The sequence below is a fragment of the Chaetura pelagica genome, unplaced genomic scaffold (genome assembly GCF_000747805.2).
Source record: "Chaetura pelagica isolate M959 unplaced genomic scaffold, ChaPel_1.0 scaffold314, whole genome shotgun sequence".
Lineage (NCBI taxonomy): Eukaryota > Metazoa > Chordata > Aves > Apodiformes > Apodidae > Chaetura > Chaetura pelagica.
Window position 1 is genome coordinate 1,769,329 of NW_009953218.1, and position 27,417 is coordinate 1,796,745.

The 27,417-nt window shown below is 35.8% G+C and overlaps 1 protein-coding gene across 2 annotated transcripts; it reads right to left on the reverse strand.

Annotated features, from left to right (window-relative positions):
• Positions 1 to 3,694: 3,694 nt before the first annotated feature.
• On the reverse strand, positions 3,695 to 27,417 carry CAND1 (cullin-associated and neddylation-dissociated 1). 2 transcript variants are annotated; one of them, XM_009997737.1, is made up of 14 exons: positions 27,277 to 27,417; positions 17,567 to 17,721; positions 14,378 to 14,501; positions 13,639 to 13,895; positions 13,442 to 13,547; positions 12,825 to 12,970; positions 11,849 to 12,141; positions 11,166 to 11,307; positions 9,032 to 10,525; positions 8,146 to 8,241; positions 6,220 to 6,389; positions 5,958 to 6,122; positions 5,640 to 5,747; positions 3,695 to 4,558 (listed from the first exon to the last, which is right to left on the reverse strand). In XM_009997737.1, exons 1-14 carry the CDS (start codon positions 27,414 to 27,416, stop codon positions 4,334 to 4,336), a joined length of 3,621 nt encoding a protein of 1,206 aa, XP_009996039.1. In that variant the 5' UTR covers position 27,417; the 3' UTR covers positions 3,695 to 4,333. The 2 variants fall into 2 exon arrangements, with proteins under 2 accessions (XP_009996039.1, XP_009996040.1); XM_009997738.1 differs by lacking the exons at positions 17,567 to 17,721; positions 27,277 to 27,417 and adding an exon at positions 16,090 to 16,239.

Here is a 27,417-nt window from a genome sequence, read left to right on the forward strand (position 1 = left end):
CACTGAAGTTCACAGCTTGCTAATTATTTTTTTCCTTCTCTACTTCCCATTCTTCAAAAAAAAAAAAGATAAAAAGCAGAACCCAAAAGAAAGGAGAATAATTTTAAATGAAAATATCCTCACTTTAAGATTTCATCTTCTCTTTCTTAGCACTGTATTTCAGGCAAGATCTTCCAGCCAGCATCTGCATGGTTCTCAGAAACAGTCTTTTTTGTCCTCTGGTTCAGGGTTATGCTTTAAACCACAATACACTGACTAAAATGAACAGAAATCCTTTTGTTTTGGGGGATGGATGACCTTTCTGAAGGCAGTTTTCTCCTCAACAACCATTATATGGTAACATTAAAGCCTCACGGGGTGGAAACAAATCCAAGTAAGTTTAACTCCCTTATCAAAATTGCCTGATCCTCAGAAAAGTACCTCTTGCAGAACATTTCCCCGCTTCACCAACACTGGTCATGGAAGATTAATTTACTTCACTATTCTCAAGAATTCCTCCCCCAAACTCAAGACACAATGAAAAATCATAAATGGATACTGTTGGAAAAGGTTAGTGTTAGTGTAAGGGCTATAACCCTACACTGGAGGGCTCTTCTGGAGGAGGAGGTCCCGCTCACTGTCACAACACTTGCCTATTCACGTTCAACAGTGCAGCAAGCAAAGCTTTCCATCCACAGCAAGGAGGAAACAAGGACAAAAAGAATGTAATAAGCTAACTAGTATTTTTCATTTATCTAAAATTAACCATAAGAACAGCAATAACAACAAAAAGTATGAAGGTTAGAGCAACAGGTAAATTAAACTCCAATGCTGCAGGCTTCACTGTTTGCTATGTGGCAGAAACAGGTGTCATTTCAATCAGAATGAACAAGATTAACGAAATAAAAACCAAAAAAAACCCAAACCCCACACTTCCAAGGCCACATGTTACTTTGCTTTTAAAGTCATTTCAAAGGGGAGGTAAGGAAGGGCAAGTACCAGCAAATAGGAGCACAGTTGCTAAATCACTATGACTAAGCAGTCCACCAGAGCAGGGTGAACTTGTTCCTAGCATCATTGCTGAGTGTATCTGTTAAGTCAAATACAATAGGAGCAGATTTGAATTTTTAATTCTTATTTCTAATTTGAGTTGACGAAACATTAATATAATCCTTCATTTGAGAGAAGCAATGCTGCTTGTATGTGTATGTACTACTTTGTTCACCTCATAAAAATACAATCTGGAGGTAGTTCAGCTCTTTTTATTTTGCCAACTGCTGTATTAGATGTAACATTTTCAAGGAAAATTGTATTTTAAAAATCAATTTACATGATTGAAGTGCAGCATTCTTAAGGTACTTGTAGTTTTCAATTTTTAATTTTATGAAATACCTCCCTTTCAAGGATGGCAAGATTTTTCATGGAAATCAGAGCATTAAGTACTTTTGAGATACAAAAATATTTTAAGGGCAAAAATGTACAACGTGAGGACTAACCATTTCTATATTACATTCAAGCTTATTAATTGGTCTCAATTGTCTGTGTACAAAATGATGAAAGAAAGTTCTACTCATACCAAACATCTGTAAGAGCAGCCTTTCAGAATTCTGGTTTTGTTTTTAGTGAGAGTAATTTTGTATTATAGTTTCAGGTATTTAGCATTTAAAGAACACCTACATGTATTCCTGATACCACCACCAGAATTACCTGAACCTAATTGCACTAAAAGCAGAGATACACAAGATTTACCCAAATACTTGGATATACAGTGGGAAAAAACAAATAAATTATCTTTCAATCAAGAGACCCAGTGAAAGTCACTGGAATTTGAAAACAAGACCTGGTCAGATAATAAATAATTTCAGTAATTATCAACCTGTCTTCCTGCCAAAATAAACCAACTCCTACTTGGAGAGAATCATACTCTTAGAATTTCTGTAATTTACAGGGAAGACTAAATTCTTATATTCCCTCCTGCTTTATCAGTGGTCAAAGTGAAAACAACTCTCTTGCAAGAAAGCACCACTATGTAATATAGCTCAGCCTTCTCTCCTCAAGCTTGCTCCATTGTCATATATTATAAAAGAAAGTGAAGATGACTTTCATCCACCACATTAGAAGTTATGGTAGTACATAAACACACACCAATCTCTCCACTTCAAGTATTCTGTTTACTTACCATTGCCACCTACTCTGTTTATACATTTTAGCCTCACATTTCATGTTTATCATGCCATTCTCACACCTAGCTTTAGGTCTATAAAACATTTTAATGCGTTCTGAAAACTTCATACAAAAGTTCTAAGATTAGTTTGACAACTAATTAGCACAACAGACTCTTAATTAGGAGGCCTGTATATTGCTGTAATTGAAGTAGATGAGTTATACAGCAAGATAAAATGCACTTAATTCCCAGTACTTTTTCTACCATATGGTTTCTCTCTAGAGCCATCTCATTTTTTTTCATGACATTTAGATATGTTGGTATGTTTAATCTCATTTATTTCTACTTCTAGAAGACAATTGTTACATTAGTATGAAGACTTTGGAGACAGATAAAACTACAATTTCAAAAATTTCTACAGCATTAAAATTGTTACTACTGAATGAACTCATAGATCAATTTGTTCAGGTCCTTTTATTGAAGTAAAATGCACCAAGTTCTCCCCTGCTTCTCCCAAGCTGCAAGCATGTAAGGTAAAGAGTTTGCCCCAAATCCCAGTGCTCACAGGAAACTGTCTTTGAGGCCATAAAAATGTATGTTTGTTTAATCACATAGCAGATTATGCCACGTATCCATGTAACAGGTTTTCAAAATATCAAACTAGCTAAAAAATACCACCTAACTAGAGAAAAATATAATTGTGATCTGACTAAAAAAAAAAACAAACAAAAAAAAACCCCCTGATCTGACTAAAAACAAAAAAACAAAAAAAAAACAACAAACAACTCAGGAATTTAATTAACCAAGTAATGACAAGTCTCAATTTGAGGCAGTGGTTCCCCATCTTTTGCTATTAAATTCCCAAATCCAGTTCATTATGGGACTGCCAGCTATCACTTTCTCATCCACTTTTACATCACTCCAGCATATTCATGGCAAATTTTTTTTCTGGTATCTGTTTGCTTTCTCCCTTCAGTCTTAAAGCCATTTCCTTTCCTATCTCACCAGAACACGGTATATGACACTTGCAGCACTATGATCTACCGGTGGTTCCATGTGCCAGAAAAGATTTTGACAGGCACAAAATGATGGCCTGGCAATACTTATCTGGGTAACACTGTGTATTAGTACCTTAACAAAAGCTGTTGCATGAAGGAGGTAGAAGCCTCTGAAGAAACCTACTTTCATACTTTTATAGCAAAAGCAAAGTTGAATCTAGAGTTCAGTAGACACTGAGCAGCTATTGCTCTCTCCTTACTTGACCTCCATCTCATCTTATTTCCCTCAAATCTTCAGGTCTGTCCACCTCAATTTCAGGGGATCCAGCTTTTGAGTATGAAAAACTAAAAAAATGCAAGAGTTGTCATATATGCTGTAGGAACATCTGCAGGGTCACAGTACTGGCACTTTAAAAAAGCCAGATTAAGACAACCAACCTTCATTCATCCCTTCCTGTATGAATGTTCTGTATGACAAAATACCTGAAAACTGCACTGATACAGTAGAACTTATTTTAACTTGCATTACAATAAACTGCACATGCTGTTTTACAGACAATATATATTTGAAAACTTGCTCATGCAAAATTTAGTGTGCACAACAGGGATATTTGTTTTCTAATCCAAACACCTTTAAAAAATGACATTTACGTCTGCTTTTTTTGAACTGTGCTCAAACCCTCTTTTTAATGTAATAAATCTTACACAGAACTAATCTGCCAGCCAAACCAATTTATGAAGCTGAAACCAAAAAGAATAAAAAGTTATACAAAAACACGGTGCACACCTTGATGCTTGATTCCCACCTCCCACCCTTTTTGTTTACAAGCAGAAAGAATGAATAAAAGGGAAAAAAATATCGTGGTCACAAAATTTTGACATTTTAATCCTAAACATTACAGGGCAAATAGATGTTGGAACCTATTTCCATACACCATGCATCAACTTTTTAATTCCCAAAGGTGGCCAAATCCACTAAAACAAGAGTGGTTAACAAATTCTGTATTATGGAAATACATTTCTGGAATAATTCTGGCTAAAAAAGCAACAATGGGAAAAGCCAACTGTCTCCATAAAGGTAAATAAAGTGGAACAATGTGTAGATTAGATACTTTTTCTGTTTCTTACTTATAACCTGTCAATTCAGTGCATCATATGGTTCAACATAATGGTCCCCATTTTGGGCAAACATCTAACTAGTGTCCATTGATTCCAAGTTAGTGGATGATGAATCTTTTTGGATACTTTCAAAGATGGCTGCCAGCTCAGGGTTAGAGCTTATCTGTGACTGAAATTCACTCATTAGTGGACTCTTCTCTGCTTCTGGAATGGTTAGAAGCGCTGCTACTGCCCTCATAGCAGATCGTTTCAGTTCATCTTGCTTTTCGAACTCCTGCTTTACTGAGTTTGCCTTTACCTAGGGAAAAAAATTAAAATCTTTGAAACTTTCACTTAACCCTCCCTCTACACCCACCTTAAAATGAAAAAAGGACCTTAGAAAGACCTGCTTCTTTTCATACTACCACTTTGCATAGCTTTTAAAATGGCCTAAGCTCTTAAAAAAAAACAAACAACAACAAAAAAACCCCTCCAATCATCTACTTTTACAAATTTTACAAACATATGAGTTTACAAGTAAGACTGAAATTGAATATTGCAATTTAAGCAGAAAAAGTCTGTACGTACCAAGTCAATTACCAAATCATAACAATTGCCGTAACCAACCTCTAGCTAGTAAGGTCAGCAAACAACATTAAAATTATAGTATCACAATAATTCTAGCTTCCAGAGTACAGAAATTTTACAAAAGTTGACCTTTATTAGAATAACTGCTTAAATTTGAGATAATTCTCAAAGACGCTTCAGTGATATAATACATTATTATTAAAAGCAAATTTATTCACATGAAATATAAAAGATCACAGTAATGGAAAAGCATAGTAAATCAGAATTTAAATGACTGTAAGAATATGGAGGTGGATCAAGTATAAGAGGAGGAACAGAAGGAGACTGTGATAAGACCTAAGAATCTTGTAATATAAATGAAGGGGGGGAAAAAAAAACAAAAACCCCAACAAAACCAGGATAGCTTTACACTGCCTCCATCCTTTGACAATCAAATACTTGTCTGCAACAACATAATCATGAGAAGTCAGAAAAACTCTCAGTATTCCAGTTTCACTATGTATAATGAAACAAGACTTTCAAGTTGCCCAAGTTGTAAATAGGTTTTCAAGGAACAAAAGAAATGGCATCAAAGAAACAAAGGATTTTAAAAAAGAAGCTAACAAGTCTACTCTTCCATTTGTAATTTAAAGAAATTTAAGATATATACAGGGGTCCACAAATTTATATTGCTCTACTGCAGCTCATGAGCTATCACTCAGGAAATGCTGCAGCAACACACTGAGATTCTCAGAAGTATTCTTCATACTTAAGTTCATTTATACTTTTAAAAGACAACATAAAATAATTAAGTTTTAAATTTAAAACAATACCTTAGTTGTACATGTGGCACGCAAGGGTTCAACCAGCCTATCCAGCCTCTGTAGCACGGCACTTGGACAAAGGGTAGACAATCTCACCAACATTAAAAAGGTTAGCATCTAGGCGGAGAGAAAACCAATTCAATAATCAGTTATGCTCAGCACATATATGGAGATTCTTATTTTTTTTAACAGCAACACTTCAATGAAAATGGCAAAGACAGTGAAGTACTTAAGCACAGGAAGTCATATTTTTACCATTTCAGTATTTTCACTATGTAAAATATTTTCACTGTATCACTACTTACACGGAGGAAAAGGATTGCTAACCTTAATATCATAGTGATCCTTCAGGCCATCTTCAACATGATTTAAGAATTCAAATATATCTAGTCTATCCAAACAGCTATCCAAAAGAGTATACATGCACTCAAAAGCTGCTTTCCTTATGTCCAGCCCATCATCAACTGTATGTTTAAATGGTCCCATCTCCACCTGTCAGTGAATAAAAAACAAATTTAAGTAGTTATATATTTAGAAAAACAAAGAATCTACTTATGTATATTTAGCACTGGTTTTCTTATTAACATACCTCTCTGATTAATTCCTTTCTGACTTTTGTTTCATTGTAAAGATGAGGAAGCACAGTATCTAAGAGGTCCCTTATTAATGATGGTTTATTGTGTGCAGCTGAGTTAAATGTCACTAGGGCTACTCTCCTGACATTGAGATCTGGGTCCTCCAATGTTTTCAGGAAATCACCTGCAATCAAGTACAGAAATATAATTGCTACTTGCAAAATATCTTCACTTAGTTTTACCTTTTGAAAGGACATCTTCAGTGCAGGACTTATTTTGATGTAACACAAACCAATACCTGTTATTTTAGCATGAATACACAAATACGTTAATTATAATTGTATCAAAACTATTATATAACTGAGGTATATAGCACTTCAGATAATTAAACAGCAGTAGAAAAACCACCACCAAAATAAGCAGCTATCACTTAATGATACTTCAACATTTTTTTAAAAAGGTATAGTGGGTATATTAATGAAAACTGTATTTAAAACAATCTTTCCTTTTCTCCGTTAAAGTATCTCAGAATATGTATTAGAAAACCAATTTAGATTCTGCAGTTTAAGAATTAGAGAACACCTTATACAGAAATTATCAATATATCGATTTTTGACCCTTAAAGTGGCATATATTGAGAATTCTTAAACTACCAGAAGATAAGCCCACTCGGTACATAATAACGTAGCAACATTTCTCTCATCCCATCCTACCCCACCACACTCTCCAGGCACTTTCAATTTAGAGTATCTACAGTTCTGTAAAATAGTCTTGTTAAAATAAATGCCTGCAGAAAGTGATAATATTTTTTCCCCAAAGTTGCTGAAGTTTTACTTGCAACTTCCAAGAGTGGTGGGATTTTGAAAATAAGAAATACAAAAGGATGCACACATCAAAATGACTTCTACACAGAAAAAAAAAAATAGACAAAACCTAAACAACCCTGGTGACAAAACTAAAGATGACTGAGATTTTTAAAGTATTAGATAGCACTATTTTTTCACTGGATAACCAGTATTTCCAGGAAAAAAAGAGGCAAGGCAGCAAGAAGGGACAACAGGGGGAAAACCCACAAGCATATTCAATTATTAAACATATTAACATATTAAACGTATTAAAAAATGTTAGGCTTAGTGATGAAAATAACACATAGGAACTGACACCACCTGCCCATAAATAAAAACCTTGCTCTCTACAAAACTATGTTTTCAAAGATTAATCCTTTCCCCCTATTAGTTTTAGCAGTATACACAATACTTACAGGTCTTTAAACCTGCAATATAAAGGTACTATAAAACACTCACCATAGCATATTAAACACGTCTACAGTACTTTGTCATACAAATGAAACAAAGAACAAAAAAACACAGCATTGCAAAGCTTTTCATCACACTGATGCTGTGTGAAAGCTCTGATTACCTTATCCCTACAAAAATACACACACTTCCAGTAACTCTGATCACAAAGCATTACAGAATCCTAAGGACCTAAAATTACAATTTGCCACCTGGTAATCCTCAGAATCCACATGTGTATATACATTTTTAATGACTGAATGTCAAATACTTCCCCAAGACCAGTCTTCTGGGTAAAGGCAGTACCTTACTGCAGTGAACTGATAAAACTTGGCAAGAGCATGGAAAAGGAAACCACCTTTAGGTTGTGTCTTACTAAAAGCCCTAGCTCCTTGTATTCTACATCCATGACAAATTCAATACATACCACTTTTCTCACACAACCAGTACTGCTTAGAATACAAGTAAGCTAGAATTAACAGAAATAAGCTGGCTTGTATTCAAACCCTTTATAACTGTTCCAACAGTTACCATTAGCAGCTAACTCTGGTACCTGCTTTTTTTTTTTTCTGAATACACAAGAGTTTTTAAGTGCAATTCTATTGCTTGAAAACCTAGAACCTGTCACTGATGTAGAGATCTTACCTATGCAGTTCTTCAACAGTGGGTCTATAGGTTGTGGATGATCAGAAATAGTGAACTTGACAGCAGTAACCACCGAACTCCGAGCATATGAGGACCCTAATATGAAACAGAAGTGAACATATATAATGTTAAAAGAGTACAACTACAGAATTTACATTATGTTCAATTCCATTCCTTTTAAGCTTCCAATACTCACAAGAACACTAAAGAAGAAACGTTACTTACTACCAGCAATGCAATGTTTTCTCCATAGATGCACTCGTGTTACATTTTAAACACAGAAAAAGAGACCACAACATCTGTAATAAGCATGCAACATTATCTGCTACAGAAAATTCAAGTAATGAGCCTAAATATGACGGATTATTTTTTTTACTCACTACCTAGGCCTACAAACCATCCTCCTCTTTAAAGCAGAAGTACATGAAGAAAACATGTCAATATTCTTGATATGAAACTGATTAATAAGTTATGCAGAATGATCCTTCCTAATTCTTAAAAAATTCAGAATCCTTATCTGGAAATCAGGAATGCTGTAACTTTCAACAATACATCAACATGTTGCAACTGGTTTGTCAAGTAGTGCTGTCTCTTTGACACCCATGCTCCCTCCTCCCCTTTAAGTTTATAACTCTTACTTAAACATAACATGATTAATTTAAATACCACAGTCTGAAAGCAGAACATAAAATTAATTCATGTTATGTATGACTAAATTATTTTAGCAAAAATGGAGCCATCTAAGCTTCACATTGTTGGGGTAGGAGGACAGAAAAACTTCAAGAGGCACTCAAAATTTAAGGAAATAATTGGCAAAACTGGATCATTTTATTAACAGGCAGCATATGGCAGCTTGCTACAGTATACATGAGTTACTACTACTCACCTGATGCCAAGTACCCCTTGAGGCGTGGAAGCAGCGTCTCTGGGTCTATCAAGGTAAGCTTGCCCAAGCATTCAGCAACAACATTCCTTGTACCCTCTTCTGCACATTCGCAGTGTTTCAGGAGTAAGGCCCAGATGTTCTCAACATATGGTTTCAGACCAATCACTGATGCAGAGCTAATTATTTCTTTCAAGGAATGAAGAAGAAGGTATTGCCTCTTAGGTTGGCTGGTTATTTCTTGTAAGACAAATGGCAGATACTCAGGAAGATTGCCAACACTTATACTGCCCAAAGCATAAGAAGCCGCCGATTTGACTTCTTCACTAGGAGAAGAGAACGCTTCTAGTATCACCGACTTCAGCTCAATTTGTCCACTCAAGTCGATGTGATGCCCAACTTCCCCAAGAGAAAGCAAAGCCAAAAGCCGAATGGAATCCGTGGACCTCGAGTTCTTGACATCTTGAATGAACTGGCCGACAACAGCTGGTCCTTCCTTGGGGCAGGCCCGAGTAAGGGCAGCAACACATTTGGCAATGGAATAGTAAGACTGCTTGTGAGTAAGTGCTGTGCTCTGTGAGTACACTGGACCCGTTAACATGCGCAGTAAATCCATATAGCCTAAGTTATTTGTACCAGTCACAACCAAAGCTTGGAAAAATTCTAGCATGGCACTAAGCGCTCCACCCTGAAGTAGAGGCGACCTCACCAGCCCAATAAGTTCATTGAGAATGGACCCACTAATCTTTGTCAGGGAGGAAGGATATACTTTAGCCAGCGTTGTCAGAAAACTGATGGCCATCTGAGATACATGCATATCACTTTCACTAATCAGAGGTGGAAGTTCATCCAGGACAGCATCGATCATGGCAGCTGTCAAGCTATCACTGTAATTCTTAATTAAAATATCTAGAGCAGAAAGAGTGCCCAGTTTCAAAGCTCGCTGGTTCTTTCTCAAAAAAGAAGCAAGAATAGGAACTCCTTCCCCAAGGATTGGTCTCAAATCTATCTTCAAAGGAGAACCAGCAATCAATGTCATGGCCTTCACTGTAGTTAACCGAGTGATCTCATTCTTCAGTCTCTCTAGGAAGATCTGAAGTGTGCTGGGCAAGTCTGTGCCTAGGCTGTCACCAAGACTACAAATTATTTGACCCATGCAAGATATTGCCCTTTCTTTCACCTCCTGATCAATGTCAGCAGCCTTTAATCTCTTGATTGTACAAGTAAACAAATCTTTGATGTAAGGAGTAGCATTAAAGGAAGAAGGCTGGTCTAAAGGCCGAATTACTTTCACAAGTTGTTGGGTAACCAAAAGCGCTTCTGATGTTATCTTGTAAAATGGGTCTCCAACACAAGCTACAACTGGAGGTACCAATGCTTGAACATGAGGATGAAAGACCTGGGGAGAATGATTGCAGAGGATCACATACAAACAGGACAAAGCATCTATCTTCAGATTAGAAGAACTTGATTTGTCATTCAGTGAAAAAATTATTCCTGGAAGTAAAAAAGAGAAATGTATTTTTAGGTTAGGTATTTATATTCTGTTAGAACATTTCAAAATTTCTGAAGGCAACTATACTCAGTTTTTCCTGCTCCCAGACTTTCTCAACTGCTTCCAAGAACCTTCCATTGTTTTATTAAATAAATTTAAACATTTTATTCAACCAATTAGTTTTAAAGTGTCCTCTACACAGAGATCATAGACTATTTAGTGGTTTGTGATGTATTTTCTTAATTATAATGGGATTCTAAACTTTAACTTTTCCAAACTTACTTTCCCTTGTTATTTCAAAATTCAATATTTTAGGTCCCAAAATACGGAAAATACTTTGCTCTGTTTAGATGAGAAAGGTGGCAATTTAATCTTGCTGTTACAGAGAAAATTAAACTTCTTTTAGATATACAAGAAAAAAAAACCCTCAATCTTAAGAGCCAAACCTCGTTTTCAAGATTAATGGAAATATGTCACTAAAATATTTATATGAATCCACACAGTAGGTGATTATTTTGCCAGTTGCTTTAAACAGAAGCAACGCTTCAAAGGTTTTGCAAAAAGTACAACCAAAACTTAGATTTTGAAATTTCACATTCAAATTACTAATAAATCTTTAAGTTAACAATATGCTTTTCATACCTGGTACAAGTACAGGAACATGCTGTGTTAGGGCTCCAGGTAATACATTTACTAGCTCAGTCAGCATATTAAAGCAACACTGACGAGTCTTCACACTTTTCTCCTTCATCTGTTTGTGCAAGGCTTTAACTATGTTGGGGACCTGTAATCATCACACATCTGTTAATCGATTCAATAGCTAACATTTTTTTAATCTCTGATCACTAAGGGGATATAAAGATGTGTCCCCTACCCCTCTATTTCTGATTTGTCTACAGAACTACAAAAGTTACAAACACTGGGAAATGAAGATCCAAAAGAACTGCTATTAAAAAAAGTATTAACTTAAATGGTGAGATGAAGCAAAACAAAACTAGATTTGCTTTAATAAAACTGCAGAGAACAACAATGGAAAAATCAACCAAATAATTCACCTAGGAAAACCTTTCAGCACTATTCTTTTTATCCTGCAAACAAATACATTGTAGCAAATTAAGCCTTATGTTTATCATTTGAGCTTAAATCTGCAGTAGAGAATGCACAAAATAACTCTTTTGCTTTGGTAATTTGGCTAAACTCAAAGGACATGCAGGACATTAGGAGTGACTGCAAACGACTGAAGTCAGATAAGCACATTTGCACACACGTGAAACACACAACATCAGTGTGTCTTCTCAAAGATAACAAAAATCTTGACAAATAACCTGACTCTGAAGCATTGTCAAAGGTGTTTCTCCTTGTTCCATTGCATCAGGATCACAAAGCCAACTTTGCACAGGTCGTGTTTGTTTTAAAAGAGAAAGATATGCATGAAAAACATCTGCTTTAACATTCTCTTCACGTTCTTTGAATCTGGCTATTAAAGCAGGAGATACAGTCTTGTAGAATTCTGGAAGCATTTCATGTCGTGTGCTAACCACAGCATCCAGACATTTAGCAGCTGCACGCCTCACTTTCCAGCTCATGTCATCATCATCACTATATTCATCATCGCTCCCTTGAAAAAATAAATTATGCATATGTTCAAGTCTAGACAATCAAAGCGTTGAGATTTATTTTAAACAATTAATAATACACTTGAGTTCTCTGTGTAAGGCACACCACAGAAAAAGGCTCAGAAACATGTTCAGAAACATAGATAAAAAAGTCTTCTAGACTGCCTAAATTGTAAGGCTAATTAATTATCTTCTCTGACTATTTTTTCATAAACTATATGCTATGCCCTTCAATCTAAAACATTTATTATCCTACAGAAAAATCATGAGTATTTTGCAAATTTCAATCTATTCTGATTTTATGCACTAGGTAACAATATATTATAGTGTAAATTAGTGATAAGCCCCTCCCATGTTGAATATGCATCTTCAAATCATTAACTGACTTTCTTCTCACTTCAGTTATATCACCCTACATGCTTCTGCTTTTGCCACCTTTCAAGTATTTCAAAATATTTGTCCTGTATTTTATGTACACCCTTGGAATGATTTATCTCCAGCATCAACATCCTATACTTCTAGTCCAAGAAATTAGTTCATAAGGTATGTTTAAATACAGTAAAAAAATTAGTAGAGAAGTATACAAGTGGTTCAAATGCTAGTAGCAATACCGCCCATATCAGTTTTCTAGATGAGTCCAAGTTCACAAGCTCTTCCTCTGCCCCAAACCAAAAAGGGAATATACCTTGATCATCATCATCACCACCATCAGCATCCATAGCATTTTCATCTTCATCTTCATCATCATAATTGTAATTAGGATCATAGGTAAGATATTTAAGACAAATGTTTATAATAGTAGATACATGAGGATAAACTTCTTTAGGACATCTGCATAATACAAAAATACAATCAATGGCAAATTACTTTGAAGAATTAAAATATTCTGAAAAAAATTCATGCCACATGCTGTACTCTGGAGACATTAGCCAAACCAAGTATCATCAATGCATCCACCTGAATTACAGAAGTTCACAAAGGAAGGCAAGGAAAGGCAGTGCTACCATGTAACTGTATCAACTTTTTTGTCATCACTATTTGACAAGAAATATTATTAGAATACTTCCCCTTCTCCCTTCCTGTTTGCATAAGTAATAATAGCACAGTAGAAAGCTTCTGAAATACAGACATAAGACATGGCTTAACACTTAAGTTACAACATAGAGTAACAGGTACATCTCCAGCTCAAATCTTGTGAAAATATTTTTTTTATGAAGGAGACCATCACTTGACAGCTAGCAACTGAATAGCACATTATGAGATCTTAAGAAAGCCTGAAACAGGTACCTGAAAATAACTTACCTCCTAACAAAGGATTCAAAGGCTTGAATGCAATACTCTCGTAGTTCATCATCATCTACATTACAAAACTTTACAACCAAAGGAATTATTTTCTCAAGATACTCTCCTGGTAAACAAAAAAAAAAAAACACATAGCAAAGTAATTACTCTAATCTAAACAGTTTTAAAGTTACAGATAATTTATGTATTTTTCTTACCTATTCTATGACCTGCTTGCCTACTGATAGCAGCAATACACTGTATATAGGTCCTAGTTGTTGACATGGAATCATTTTTAGACAGCTCTGTCAACAGATGTTCAATGAGGTCAACAAAAACCATATTGCCACAACTCATAACCAGGTGACCAAGAGCAATGATGGTTCTTTTCCTCACAGCAAGTCTGGGGCTAGTCAGCTGGGGGAGCAGACAGGTCAGAATTGAAGGGTGGAAGTTAACAAGCAGTCCTCCTTGCCTTAAAACAGACAAAACACAAACTCAAACCAATTGAATCTTGATAACTTTGTTCATATACTGTACAATAATTCCTTTAAATATTCCCAAAACATCACAAATGTTTCAATTAAGTCTTTAAATTTAAGCTTTTGTAACTTTTAAAAACAATAAATCAGTTTCAAATATACTCTCAAAGCAATAAGCATTAAGAAAGCTTAAAACTACAGTTTTTGGAAGTAAATAATAATAAAGCAACACAATAATAATAATAGTAATAATAACAACAACAACAACAATAATAATAATAATAGTGATTCATCTATCAATCATCTTATCTTCAATAGATTTTTTTTTCCTGAATGAAGTTTCATATGTACTTAATACTTAACGGTATTATTTCACATAACTTAAAAATTTAAATTTAACATTTGGAAAATTAAAGTTCAAATGTTAAGAAGTATTTAACATCATTCACCAGGATCCCAGAAGAGAGACGTTTACCTGCTAAGCATATCAGCCATGATATCCAGTGCCTCCAGTTGAACAGACACATCTTCCTGCTTGGCTATAGCACTAGTGAGACGCCCTGTGATCTTTTTGCAAACATTAGCTGCTAATGCAGAACCTAAAAGTACAACAAAATCTTACCATTTTCGTAATGAAAAAAACAGTTTTTAACACCAGAGATCATGTTTGTGATTATGGAAAGCAACCTGACAATCTCAACACAAAGCAGCTTTTCCCACCCAACAAAGTAAGCTTGAACAGCCAGTTTGTGTGCTCATGTAAAGTATGCTCTGCAGTAGAGCTCACTCACTCACTATGTAGAAACAAACTCAGGAGGGCTTCTTAATTGTCCCATAAGGTACAATTTCAACCTATATTAAATACAGTTTATAAGCATTTGTGGCTTAGTCTTAACTATATGACTGAAACCAATTTCCTGACTAAAACTAAGCACAACAATTGGACAGTTACATGTATTACCACAGAGACTAAGAAAAAAGACAATCTGCTTTTGGGAAGAGAGCAAGAAATAACATCTAGGTTCCTTTTGTACTAGGAATATTAATTATGTTGAAAGATTTTGTTATGGTTCTGTTTGAGCTTCACCTTGACTCCAGAATTTCCTTCCTTTTTGTGTAGGCAAACAAAAAAAATCACAGAATCATAGAACGGTTAAGATTGGAGGGGACCTTAAAGATTATCAGGTTCCAATCTCCCTGCTATGAGCAGGGACACTTCCCACTAGACCAGGCCGCACAAAGCCTCATCCAACCTGGCCTTGAACACCTCCAGGGAGGGCGCTTCCACCACCTCGATGGGCAACACATTCCAGTGCCTTACTACACCCTTCATGGTGAGGAATTTCTTCCTGATGTCTAACCTAAATCTACACTAAAAATCAGTTTAAAACCTTAGAATAAAAGCCTCAGAATAAAAGCTTAAACTGATTTACTTAAAATTAGTTATTTAAAGTTTTTTCATTTCACTATTGCTTGATAAAAGCAAGACTTATATTTGAACTTTCAACAAAGGATGTCAAAATCAGACCTTTCTGCTTTAAGAAACCTAAGTCTCTAAAAACTGCATTTCCAAAGCCTATTTAATCATTTCTCATTCATATTCTCCACAAGGTATCTGAAAATCACTTGAATACAAAAGTAATGCCATTAGCTGATGAGCTGTTCATGATTACTATCTCTTTTGAGGGAAAGACTGCCCTCATTTAAAACTGCAGGTAAGCATTTCAATAATTTAACAGACAATTGTTAGAAACACAATGTACTTTCCAAAACACCTACCAGAAACTGAGACAAGAAATCAGATCACAAAAATACCCAAGTTATAATAAATTTTAAAAAATACTATCAATCAAAAAGCAAGATGAGATTTAGCTATTACGCAGACTAAAAATGTTCCACCAGATAATTATTAAAATAGGAGCTTTTACACTCAATTTGTTATACTAAAGTTATTATAATCTAAGCTTGTTTCTCACATTCTTCATAACAAAGGTTTTAAACTAGTAAAATCTGGAAATAAAGTCAAAGCAAAAGCTAAAAGGCTATTTGTGCCATACATTTTTCCCCTGACAAAAATGTGTTCTAATGTTAAATTAACTAAATCCTTTTCACTAAAGGATCCAGCTTTTGCATTTTTAAAATTTGTACTGAAATGATAAAACTAGTCTTAAGTACAAAATGCCTTACCACTGGAAGCTGGGGGGAGTTCTCCAATCACAGTTTTAAGGCCAATGCTTGAAATGTCACGTAACTGCTCTTTATCTGAAAGCATGTTTGTACAGAGGGTATCTACAATGGTCTCCACTTGATACTCCTTCACTTTACTCACCAAAGGGCCAAGGCTGTATAAAGAGAAGAAAGGTATTAAATCTGCAACCCTAAATAAATCTCATTTTATTTCAGTGTTTTGCATTCAAGTCACAAACTTAAAAGTCGGTTTTGGTAGCAATATAAAGCAGAATTTTTAAATCTCAACACCTTTAACTGGGTGGGTTGTCAACATTTTCACTATTTTTAAAACACCTGGCTTCCGACAAAGAATCTCAGAAATGGAAAATCAATTTTGAAAGGCTTTAAGTTACCAAATCTTTTAATCTAATTCAACTGCCTCAAACAGACTACATTAACACATCAAATTCTGAAAAAAAAAAGTGTTTCCAAAGCTGTGCTATAGGCTACCAGTACAGTTAACCTACACATACAGTAAACACTCTGAAAGACCTAGCTCCCTTGTTTGTAAGCCTCTGTTCTATGTATGTTCATCTTTCCAGCTATTCCCTCTTTAACTCTCTGTGGTGATATCCACAGTATTACTCTCCAATCAAGAAAGCATGCTTACTAATGAGACACACTCTTTCAGTTTAAAACCTTAGAATAAAAGCCTCAGAATAAAAGCTTAAACTGATTTACTTAAAATTAGTTATTTAAAGTTTTTTCATTTCACTATTGCTTGATAAAAGCAAGACTTATATTTGAACTTTCAACAAAGGATGTCAAAATCAGACCTTTCTGCTTTAAGAAACCTAAGTCTCTAAAAACTGCATTTCCAAAGCGTATTTAATCATTTCTCATTCATATTCTCCACAAGGTATCTGAAAATCACTTGAATACAAAAGTAATGCCATTAGCTGATGAGCTGTTCATGATTACTATCTCTTTTGAGGGAAAGACTGCCCTCATTTAAAACTGCAGGTAAGCATTTCAATAATTTAACAGACAATTGTTAGAAACACAATGTACTTTCCAAAACACCTACCAGAAACTGAGACAAGAAATCAGATCACAAAAATACCCAAGTTATAATAAATTTTAAAAAATACTATCAATCAAAAAGCAAGATGAGATTTAGCTATTACGCAGACTAAAAATGTTCCACCAGATAATTATTAAAATAGGAGCTTTTACACTCAATTTGTTATACTAAAGTTATTATAATCTAAGCTTGTTTCTCACATTCTTCATAACAAAGGTTTTAAACTAGTAAAATCTGGAAATAAAGTCAAAGCAAAAGCTAAAAGGCTATTTGTGCCATACATTTTTCCCCTGACAAAAATGTGTTCTAATGTTAAATTAACTAAATCCTTTTCACTAAAGGATCCAGCTTTTGCATTTTTAAAATTTGTACTGAAATGATAAAACTAGTCTTAAGTACAAAATGCCTTACCACTGGAAGCTGGGGGGAGTTCTCCAATCACAGTTTTAAGGCCAATGCTTGAAATGTCACGTAACTGCTCTTTATCTGAAAGCATGTTTGTACAGAGGGTATCTACAATGGTCTCCACTTGATACTCCTTCACTTTACTCACCAAAGGGCCAAGGCTGTATAAAGAGAAGAAAGGTATTAAATCTGCAACCCTAAATAAATCTCATTTTATTTCAGTGTTTTGCATTCAAGTCACAAACTTAAAAGTCGGTTTTGGTAGCAATATAAAGCAGAATTTTTAAATCTCAACACCTTTAACTGGGTGGGTTGTCAACATTTTCACTATTTTTAAAACACCTGGCTTCCGACAAAGAATCTCAGAAATGGAAAATCAATTTTGAAAGGCTTTAAGTTACCAAATCTTTTAATCTAATTCAACTGCCTCAAACAGACTACATTAATACATGAAATTCTGAAAAAAAAAAGTGTTTCCAAAGCTGTGCTATAGGCTACCAGTACAGTTAACCTACACATACAGTAAACACTCTGAAAGACCTAGCTCCCTTGTTTGTAAGCCTCTGTTCTATGTATGTTCATCTTTCCAGCTATTCCCTCTTTAACTCTCTGTGGTGATATCCACAGTATTACTCTCCAATCAAGAAAGCATGCTTACTAATGAGACATCAACACAAGAAGTGAGTAATGACATGCAGCTCAATTTCTACCAAGCTCAGGTTCTGCACTGACCCTGATAGAAGCAAGGGCTGGAGGACAAGGAGTAGTGTGAAACAACAGGAGAAAAAGCAATGGCTTGAGGCAAGAATGGAAACAGCTGTAGCGAGGACCATCTACAGAAAATGTGGGAATTGTGGAACTGGAAGTGTAGCCCACCAGCAAAATTAACAGAAACACAGATTTATCCCCAGTAAACTACTATTTATTTTCTCTTCCATCTAAAGCAAAGGGATAATGAACAGAATTCTGGCTGAAGTCTTTAGCACAGACCATCCTAGTCGCTTTGCAGCTGCTCCAGATGCCCCACCCAGGAAATCCTACAGCTTGATTCTCAACAGCACCCCAATGTTTCTCCTTCTATGAAACACACTTGAAGTTATACAGATCATTATCAAAATCAATTTCAGCCATAATTAGAAAGCACAGATTTTAAAGTGATTTTACATGTGTGTTCTCAGTGTGAACTCTGATGGGATGAGAAGTGTGAGGATTTAAAGTTACCCCTTTGTAACAAAACAATCTGGTTTAGATTTTGAGGAACACAAAGTTGTTATTTTTAGTAGGTATTTTCCAAAAGCTTAAATTTTGTTGCTGTTTTTGTGAAAGTCAGGGGCCAACTTACAGAAAGTCAAAACAAGCCTGTGAAATGGTTCCATCAGATTTCTGCCACAAGCACAGAGAGCAGTACAGTGGTTTCAAGTGCTGAGCTAAGAGGCCATGTCTCCTACTGCAACTGACAGAGCCAAGTATTATGGATCAGAAATCATGGACGTTTCTGTGGCTTACAAGGAGAGGGTTCAAATGTTGTGTCTGCCCTTCAACATTGTACACAATGTATGCAGAGAACCCCTCTATAAATTGGAACAACAAAACTGGAATATGTGGAAATCAATGTATGAGCAAATGCAGGAAAAGAAGCACCTTAAAGCCAATCATAACCTGAATATATTAGGGTTATGTTAGAATATAATGCCTCTATATAAACTTTAGTTTTTTCCACATCTGCTTTTCATTACAGTTGATTCTAGCAAAGGTAATTGAGACTAAAATTATGTCAATAGGGTTAGTAAACACTAATTTTGGAAGATGGAAATCAAAACTGAAAACCCTAGAAGAAAAATGAATGAACTGATTTACTATCAAAACTAGACTAAGATCAAGAACACAAAGTTTAAATTTTCAAATATATGTCACTATTCACAACTTTGTCAGACTTGAGACTGCAATGATTTAGGACCATATGGTCACAACCTTGTTGAAGCATCAGAAGTATGCAGAATTTTTGAAGGCAGATGATTAAATTATTTGTAAAATAGATTAGCATAATTTAAAATAAACAACTTTCAACTAGAAGTATTTGCCAAGTTTAACTCCTTGTTAAGTGCAAAGGGAACATCTTGTCTAAAGATGGGCTGGTTCCCCATGCTTAGAAAAAAACCCTGTAATATTTGGAAAGTTGTAATACATTAATTGACACTTAAATTTTTATGAATTTGAAACAAATAGCAAACTTTTAAAACAGCCCAGCCGTAAGTTAGTTTGATACACAAGGGTAAATATTTTTCCTTCTCCTCAAAACTAGCCTTTTAAAGCACTTTATAAAAACAAAACAAGCTCAAGAGATTAGGTACTTCCACCTCCAGGCCAGATCATGGTACAGAACTAAACCCTGATTAACAAATATCAGTATGCTGTTCTAGTAAAAGTAATAAAGTCAATACATCATATTCTTATTTTACCAGATTACTGGAAATAAAACTATCTAGATAGAAAGTACTTCCTTTCAGACCTTACTTATGACAATGGTGAAAAATAAATGTTTTGGTTTAATTTCATAATATTATGAAAATTATTTTTAAAAGCACAGGCATTAAGTCCCCTTCTAGTTTTGTGCAGCTGAATCATCTATAGGCAAGTAGAAATTCCATCCAAGCTAGCAAGATGCTAGGTTCTCAATTAAGGCTATTATTCTAGAAGTACATAATTTAGAATCCAAATTAAGTTATGATACTCAGGCCCACATTATTGTATTACAGAAACCCACAAGTGTTTTAAAACAGAAAAATCACTCTGAAGTTAAGATGACAAACGAAATGGTTTTTTCTTGTATACTAGAAATTACTCTGGAGTTGAAGTCTAAACTTTCCAAGAACACAGCTGGATCCTGGGTTCACCACTAGCTAATAAAACTGTCAGCCAGGCAGCTGCGAGGGAAGACACAGGTCACAGATCACTATTCAGAATGAAAGATCTGAGGCTATGGCATTCAGCAGAAAGGCACTGAAGCTAGTTGAGGAGCTCTGTACTGTATTTTCCAAGAATGTCAGCAAGACAGCCCTACATATGAATACCATGGCTGGTCTGCTAGGGAAAAGAGAAATTTCTGCATTGCTTTAGGAGTGGAGATCTGAGGATCCGTTGCTCCAAAGCTCTCTTAACAAGGAAATGTTCTCTTGCAGTTGTTTTACATCTCGAACAATACACACTCTGTATTATCTCATAATTTTTTCATCTCACTCGGCACCTTAGATGAGACTGAATTATCTTTTGCATGTACAGTCAAACTGGACAATGGATCTGTTAATTTTTAAAAGTTACTTTATCAATCCCCTCTTCCGGTCAGAGCAGCTGTCCTTTCAGGTGTGCATGGGAAAAAAAAGTGGAACAATCTGGTCAAACACAGCTCAGAAGCACCTCCAGGGTAAATCCAAACCAACATGTTCCACATTTCTCTGAAACTCAGCCTTGGCTTTTCTCAGAACATCAAGCTTTCAATTCCTCCTGCAAAAAAGGCTCCCAAACACACCTTTCAGTTCCCCACACCTTGCACACTTTCTGCCTTAGAGGTGCTCTCTTTCTTTCCAGAGCCATCCCTCTCCACCTTATAGCTTACACCACAGGACAACTGCAGACCTCAAAAAAAATCCTTGTTCTACCTGATCTACTCACCCATTATCTCCACTCCTGAAAAAAAAAAAAAGACAACATTGTGTTGCAACAGCTCAAACTGAACTGTTAGACACAGCTGTTGGAGGGAGGTAGCCTGGACAACTAGTCTAAGAAGACTCCAAGCCAGTAATTCCAGCTGGACTCAAATGGCTGAGATCAATGGCCTTCATTCACTCTTGGACAGCTAGCACACATGGCTCTATACAGTAAGAAAAAAACAAAATGCATTTTCCATCCCAAAAGCTGTTGTTTGTATCTCACTGCTGCTAATCTTCTTTCCCAAGTCAAATAATTCACAGTGGCAAGAGCTAATTATCATAAAAAATGTTCAGCAGAAGCAAAAGATACTAGGCAAGAAGTATGGACAGGGGGAATACATGGACAAAGGAGATTCATCTACTGTGTAAAGCAAGATCTTGCATCCAAGCACCAAGTGTTACTTAAAATACCACAGTAAGCAAAGTAGGGTTCAAAGTTTTGGCTTTAATGGTTCTCTTTCAACGGTTATGCTCATAACGCCTTACCCACGTAAACTCAAAACCGTAGTTGTGCTTGAGGCACAGCACCTAGATCAATACTCAGGAATATGCAATTCCCAAAACATTCTCACCTACTGCTTCCCATGCCTTCCTTAACAAACTGTAACCTGCTTGGTTTCCTTCACTCCTTATCCAGCATCACCCTACTCATGTGGTAAAGCCTGCTGAAAATACAGGCAATTTTGGAATTTAAAAACAAAAAAACAAAGCTAAACAAACAAACCCAACAAACAAACAACAACCAAAACAACAGCAAATGCAAAACATAATTACTGAAAATGTGCACTGAAATATCACATACTAATAACTCAGGTTTGTTAATGCACAAAACTTCAAGCTAATTTGACACTGAGGCCAAGTCTCCACATTACATAATATACATCTGAAATAGATGCATTATGACCACCCCAATGCCACAGTCAGAAAGACTTCAGTTTACTTATTTTGCAGAGTACTTTACAGATACACAAGTATCTTAAAAATAACTACACCAACTTTGGTACAACATTTCTAAAGATACTGCATACAGATAATCTCAAGAGAACTGTTAATGGCGATACTGACTGGTATTTGATGGAAGATGAAAAAAATCCTTTAAGTGCACAGAAACAAAGATGTAATGGAATGATTTGACTTGCTTCAGCAGGTTCACCTACTCCTGCAAAAACAAGCAGCTCTGACCCTTTGTTAAAAGCAGCCAAACCTCAAGCCCTAACCTGGCACTGCCCTGTAATTCAGGAAAACGGCACCGTACTGAAATCTTTAAATTGAACAGTCTCTACAGCTATTAAACTCCTGAAAGCCATGGTTTAGAGGACCATATACACAATATTATGTGATTGTCATTACTGCTTCAATCATGTTAAATGATAACTGCTATTTTATTAAAATACTTTTTGGATATTGATAGTGAGGTAAAGACCTTTGTCTCCACTAGATAAATTCCTGATAAATTTGTACATAAGCATTTGATAACAGTCAGATTATCACCAAGAATAACTCCCGGACTCAAAATACATCAAGCCACCCCTGACTGCATCCCTAGAAGTTGAAATATTTTCCCCCAGTCACTGAGAAAAGATTACGGGTTTCTCCACAACCTGACTTCAGTCTTCAATCACACTTTCCCTTTGCAGTGCCCTACTGACACATCACTAGTTTCTCTGCAAATACTCAGTGAGCGGCTATTCACAGCAGTGTTGTGTTCTTCTACCTCTGATGGGTAGTAAACTGTTCTGCAAGCAACACTAGCACAAACCAGCCAGAACAGAAACAATCACAATTCCAAGGCATGGTGACTGTTCACAGTTGCACAGAAAAATACCTTGTGCATTTCAGTCAACAGAGTATGGTATACAAAGGTTAAAGCACAGAATCTGTAGACACCATTTCAAATCTGTAATGGTGCATGCTCCAACAGAAGTACTATAAATAGAAGCATTGAGAAGCAGAAACAAGCACATGTATAATTACGGAAGTGTCTTCATATAAAACTAAGTAGTAGTATCCTTTCGAAAATATGGGAAGCCTTCACAGTAGCAATCCTTAAAGTTTGCTTTTGATCAACAGCAAGTGAGTTTGCTTCCTGGGTGGCAATGTCACCCCTCCTTTCACTGCTAAAGCTCGTGTCTTCTGGTTTTGCAGTTTGCAATTACATGTGCAGCTGTATAAAAAAATACATCTTCTACATCCTAGAGATCTGCAGCTGACACCATGCTTTTAAACACTGACTTTGACAAACTAGAAGCAGTTCTCCACGAAAAAAGCCACATTGCTCTATATGTGAAAACACCTGAAAAGTTGGTAAGGCTTTTATTATCTGAACTATTGAACAACCATTAAATTATTCTAGTTGAAATAAGTTTATTTTTCAAGTGTAACCTATGAGTAGCTAAATTAGTAACAGCAAAGACTGGTCAATTAGATTCATCTCCATTAAGTATAGGAAACACTTTTACTGATGTTTTAAAGATGACCATAACTGAAACAACACAGTCACACACAAACACTTGAAATTAGTTTCTAGAAAGTGTTAAGCCAGATTTTACCTGAGTTAGCATCTTCAGTCCTATTTATTCAGTCTATTATAATAAAGTCGACATACCAATCGTGAAGTAAATTTTTAAAAAGACTGCCTCAAGATATTTTGGCCTTTAAAATTGGTACATATCACTTACAGACCTTATTATTAGTCCCAGATTACAACCTGAGCTTATGAGAAGTAGAAAAGAACCTATAACCTTCTTTAATAAAATCAGTTTAGAATACAAAGCTTTTTGTACTTAAGTATTTTACACACTTGAAGGCAGTTTCAGATATTTTTTTAAGTGTTTGTTCATCTTTTCCATTTTTTCCAGAAGTCAAAAGCTCATTCAGCTGCCTAAGGAAACAAACAGCGACTATAAGACACTGTCTCCTTGAAGTTATATACATTTGAAAATAAAGGTGCTCAGAGTGTAGCTCCTTACTAGGAAGAACACCACCAACTCATAATCAAATATCATCTCAAACTGACATCCTAGTAGCTATTAAACAAGCGTATTTACTTATAGGGAAGAGTTAAGATTCACAAATGGGAAAAAAATTAATCAAATCACTGTATAGCCTGATGTGCAGCAGTGCTTTAGCACAGCATCCGCAACACTTTAAAGCTGCTGACTGATGTGCAGCAGTGTTTTGCCACGCCATCCGCAACACTTTAAAGCTGCTGACCCGGATCAGCCACACAACAGCCAACATGTGCATCATCCTGTTCACACTAATGACTCACTCACAGCATCAAGCAGGGTTCCCTCTATTGAACTACTGCCCGGAGAAATCACATCAATAAATGCAGACAAACTGCAGGATCACAGTAATCAGTGAAATACATACATTAGTCCCAGGGTTTTTTCACATATATGTAAATGCACATGCATTTGTTTGGCTTTTTACAGGTTGAAGGAAGCCTTTCACGGTGTGAAGCAAAAGTTTATAAGCATAGGTTTAAAAGGCAGAGTATCAAGCCACAGATAACTGCTCAAAATGAGAAACAGTTCATCCTTAAACAGCAACACTGAACATACGAAATTATTAATGCGCAATTTGGGCCAGCAGAACATAACTAACATTACCAGCAATGAAGAACAGTCCATCCAACAGAAACCATACTGCTTGTCTAATCCAGATGGACTTATTACTGGATAGAACTACAGGCAGCATAACTACTATCACTGTAAGGTCCACAGAATGCCATGCTGGACTAGACAAACAGCCTTAAAATACATATATGCTGTAAGAACAATCAACAGCACCTTCTATACTGGCTGACTGTAGAACAGCTTCTGACTATTGGAGCAAAAAAACAACTTCTCCAGAAAAAATGCAGACAAAAAGAATACATTTGAAATTTGACATGCTCTTAAGAAAAACAAGGTGAACAACCTGCAGCTACTGACCTAGTTTGCATCTAGTGCCTGCAGTAACATACGCTTGCCAAACACTCCTTCCCCTTCTGCAGGGTAAAAGCCTAGAGCAAATTCACTTTTACTCCAAGAGTACTATGACAGTTTATTAATGTTAGTTTTTATTCAGAAATGAACTGCACAATCATATTTGCAACACAAGCAAATATCCATGAACTCTCAACCTAACTTGCTAACCAAAGAGCAACAAGTTTTATGCTGTCCAAAACCAGTATACATAACCAAAAGGATTAAGAACAAAATCACCAGTGTGCTCTGAAGACATAATAAGAAACAAGTTCATCAACGTTTTAACCTATAGAGCCAAATGTGAAAGCAAGCAGAGGATAAGGCAAAACCAGGAACACTGCTTACTCGTTGCTATGCTTTCCTAAAAATAAATGCTGCTTTAAGGCTGCTCTGAATTGTTTTACATCTGCTCTGTTCAGTGATCTCAGGAAACAAACCTTAAGAGTGAGATTCTCCCGCAAAAGATTCTTAGCTGCCCAAGCAGTGATCAATACCTTTGCCATTCATAGTGTTTCCATTGAACTACCTGTATAGGAAGCTCCCCCAACAAACTGCAAATCTTTCCTCCCTTCCTCAAGGAAAAATCTGCTTCAAAAACAGATTCAAAGGTACATAGGGCTGTCTTAAATCCTTTTTCTATGAGAAGGAATCTTTACTTAAATGGGTCATCAAGTACCAGTCTGATCAAAGCTCCTGCCAATAGTGTATAAAGTTCACCAGAGAATTTAAATCATAAGAGACCTAAACACAGTTTATGCTTTCCTCAGCTGAAAATGCCAGCAAACGCATAACAGAAATACACCAGTAACAAACAACAACACAAGATATTTTTGAAAAACAAAAAGTGTAAAAAAAAACCAAAACATGCTGGCTGAATTTGACTTCCCAATAAATTTGGTTTATATGCAGTGTTGTACTAGATGGAAGATTTTGGATCAGCTTGAAAAGAAAAAACTACAGCTTAACATTGTTCAACCTCTCACATCCTTCACCCCACTACTGCCTCTACCAATGCTCATCTGACTGCAGGAGAGCACTGCATATGCATTGCAATGAAACTTTTCCACAAGATGGTATTTCACACAAAAACCAATTCCAATCCTGAGCCAAGATTCATAATAATCTACCATTGTGATTGAGTACAAGCAATCTGTTTCAAAGCCATAGCTCTTAAACTGTACCACAAGGAACTGCAACATTTCAGAAATTTGAATTAAAAATAAACACGGCATTTTGTATTGTTTGAAGAAATATTAAATACCCTGAGCTCATGAACAAGGAACATCCTCAGGAACATGAGAAGCTTCTTAACCAAAAGGCCCTCCTTGAAGGGCACAAAAAGAGTCAGAGGGGCTAAGAACAAAAAGGTCAGTCATAATAAATGTAGTACCTATTCAAAGGGTGATCTGGAAGAGCCACATCACATGTAAAGTTAAATGCAGTGAGGAAGAGAGGCCACTGAAGCAACAGAATTGTCTGAAAGGCAAGGAATGGAGCTCTTAAACTGTACCACAAGGAACTGCAACATTTCAGAAATTTGAATTAAAAATAAACACGGCATTTTGTATTGTTTGAAGAAATATTAAATACCCTGAGCTCATGAACAAGGAACATCCTCAGGAACATGAGAAGCTTCTTAACCAAAAGGCCCTCCTTGAAGGGCACAAAAAGAGTCAGAGGGGCTAAGAACAAAAAGGTCAGTCATAATAAATGTAGTACCTATTAATTTTAATCTTTTCAAATCTATTTAGCATTCCAGAATTATCACCAGAGAACAAGCATGTCCTTCATATACCTTCAGCAAGGACAGCATTTGCCACCTGGAACCCCAAATATTAAACTGCAATGTCAACAAAAGACAGTTCTGTAAGAAACTACAATTAAGGCAAGTAGTCTTGTGTAAGTACAAGGCTTCCCTTGTGGACATAAATTTCACAATTATTTTGCCTAGCAGTGTTCCCTTTAAGTACTTCAAAAGCACTTTATATTGTTCACTCACTAGACAACTCTTTACACAATAGAAAAAAATACCTACCATTTCACAGCTAAGTTTTGCACCTCGCCATTTTTATCTTCCAGTAACTTCAAAATCATCTTCACTACCTTTCTTTCACTGTCATCATCCAGCTTGATAGAATCTTTTTGTAGTTCTGTCATCAAGTCATTAGTAGCCATA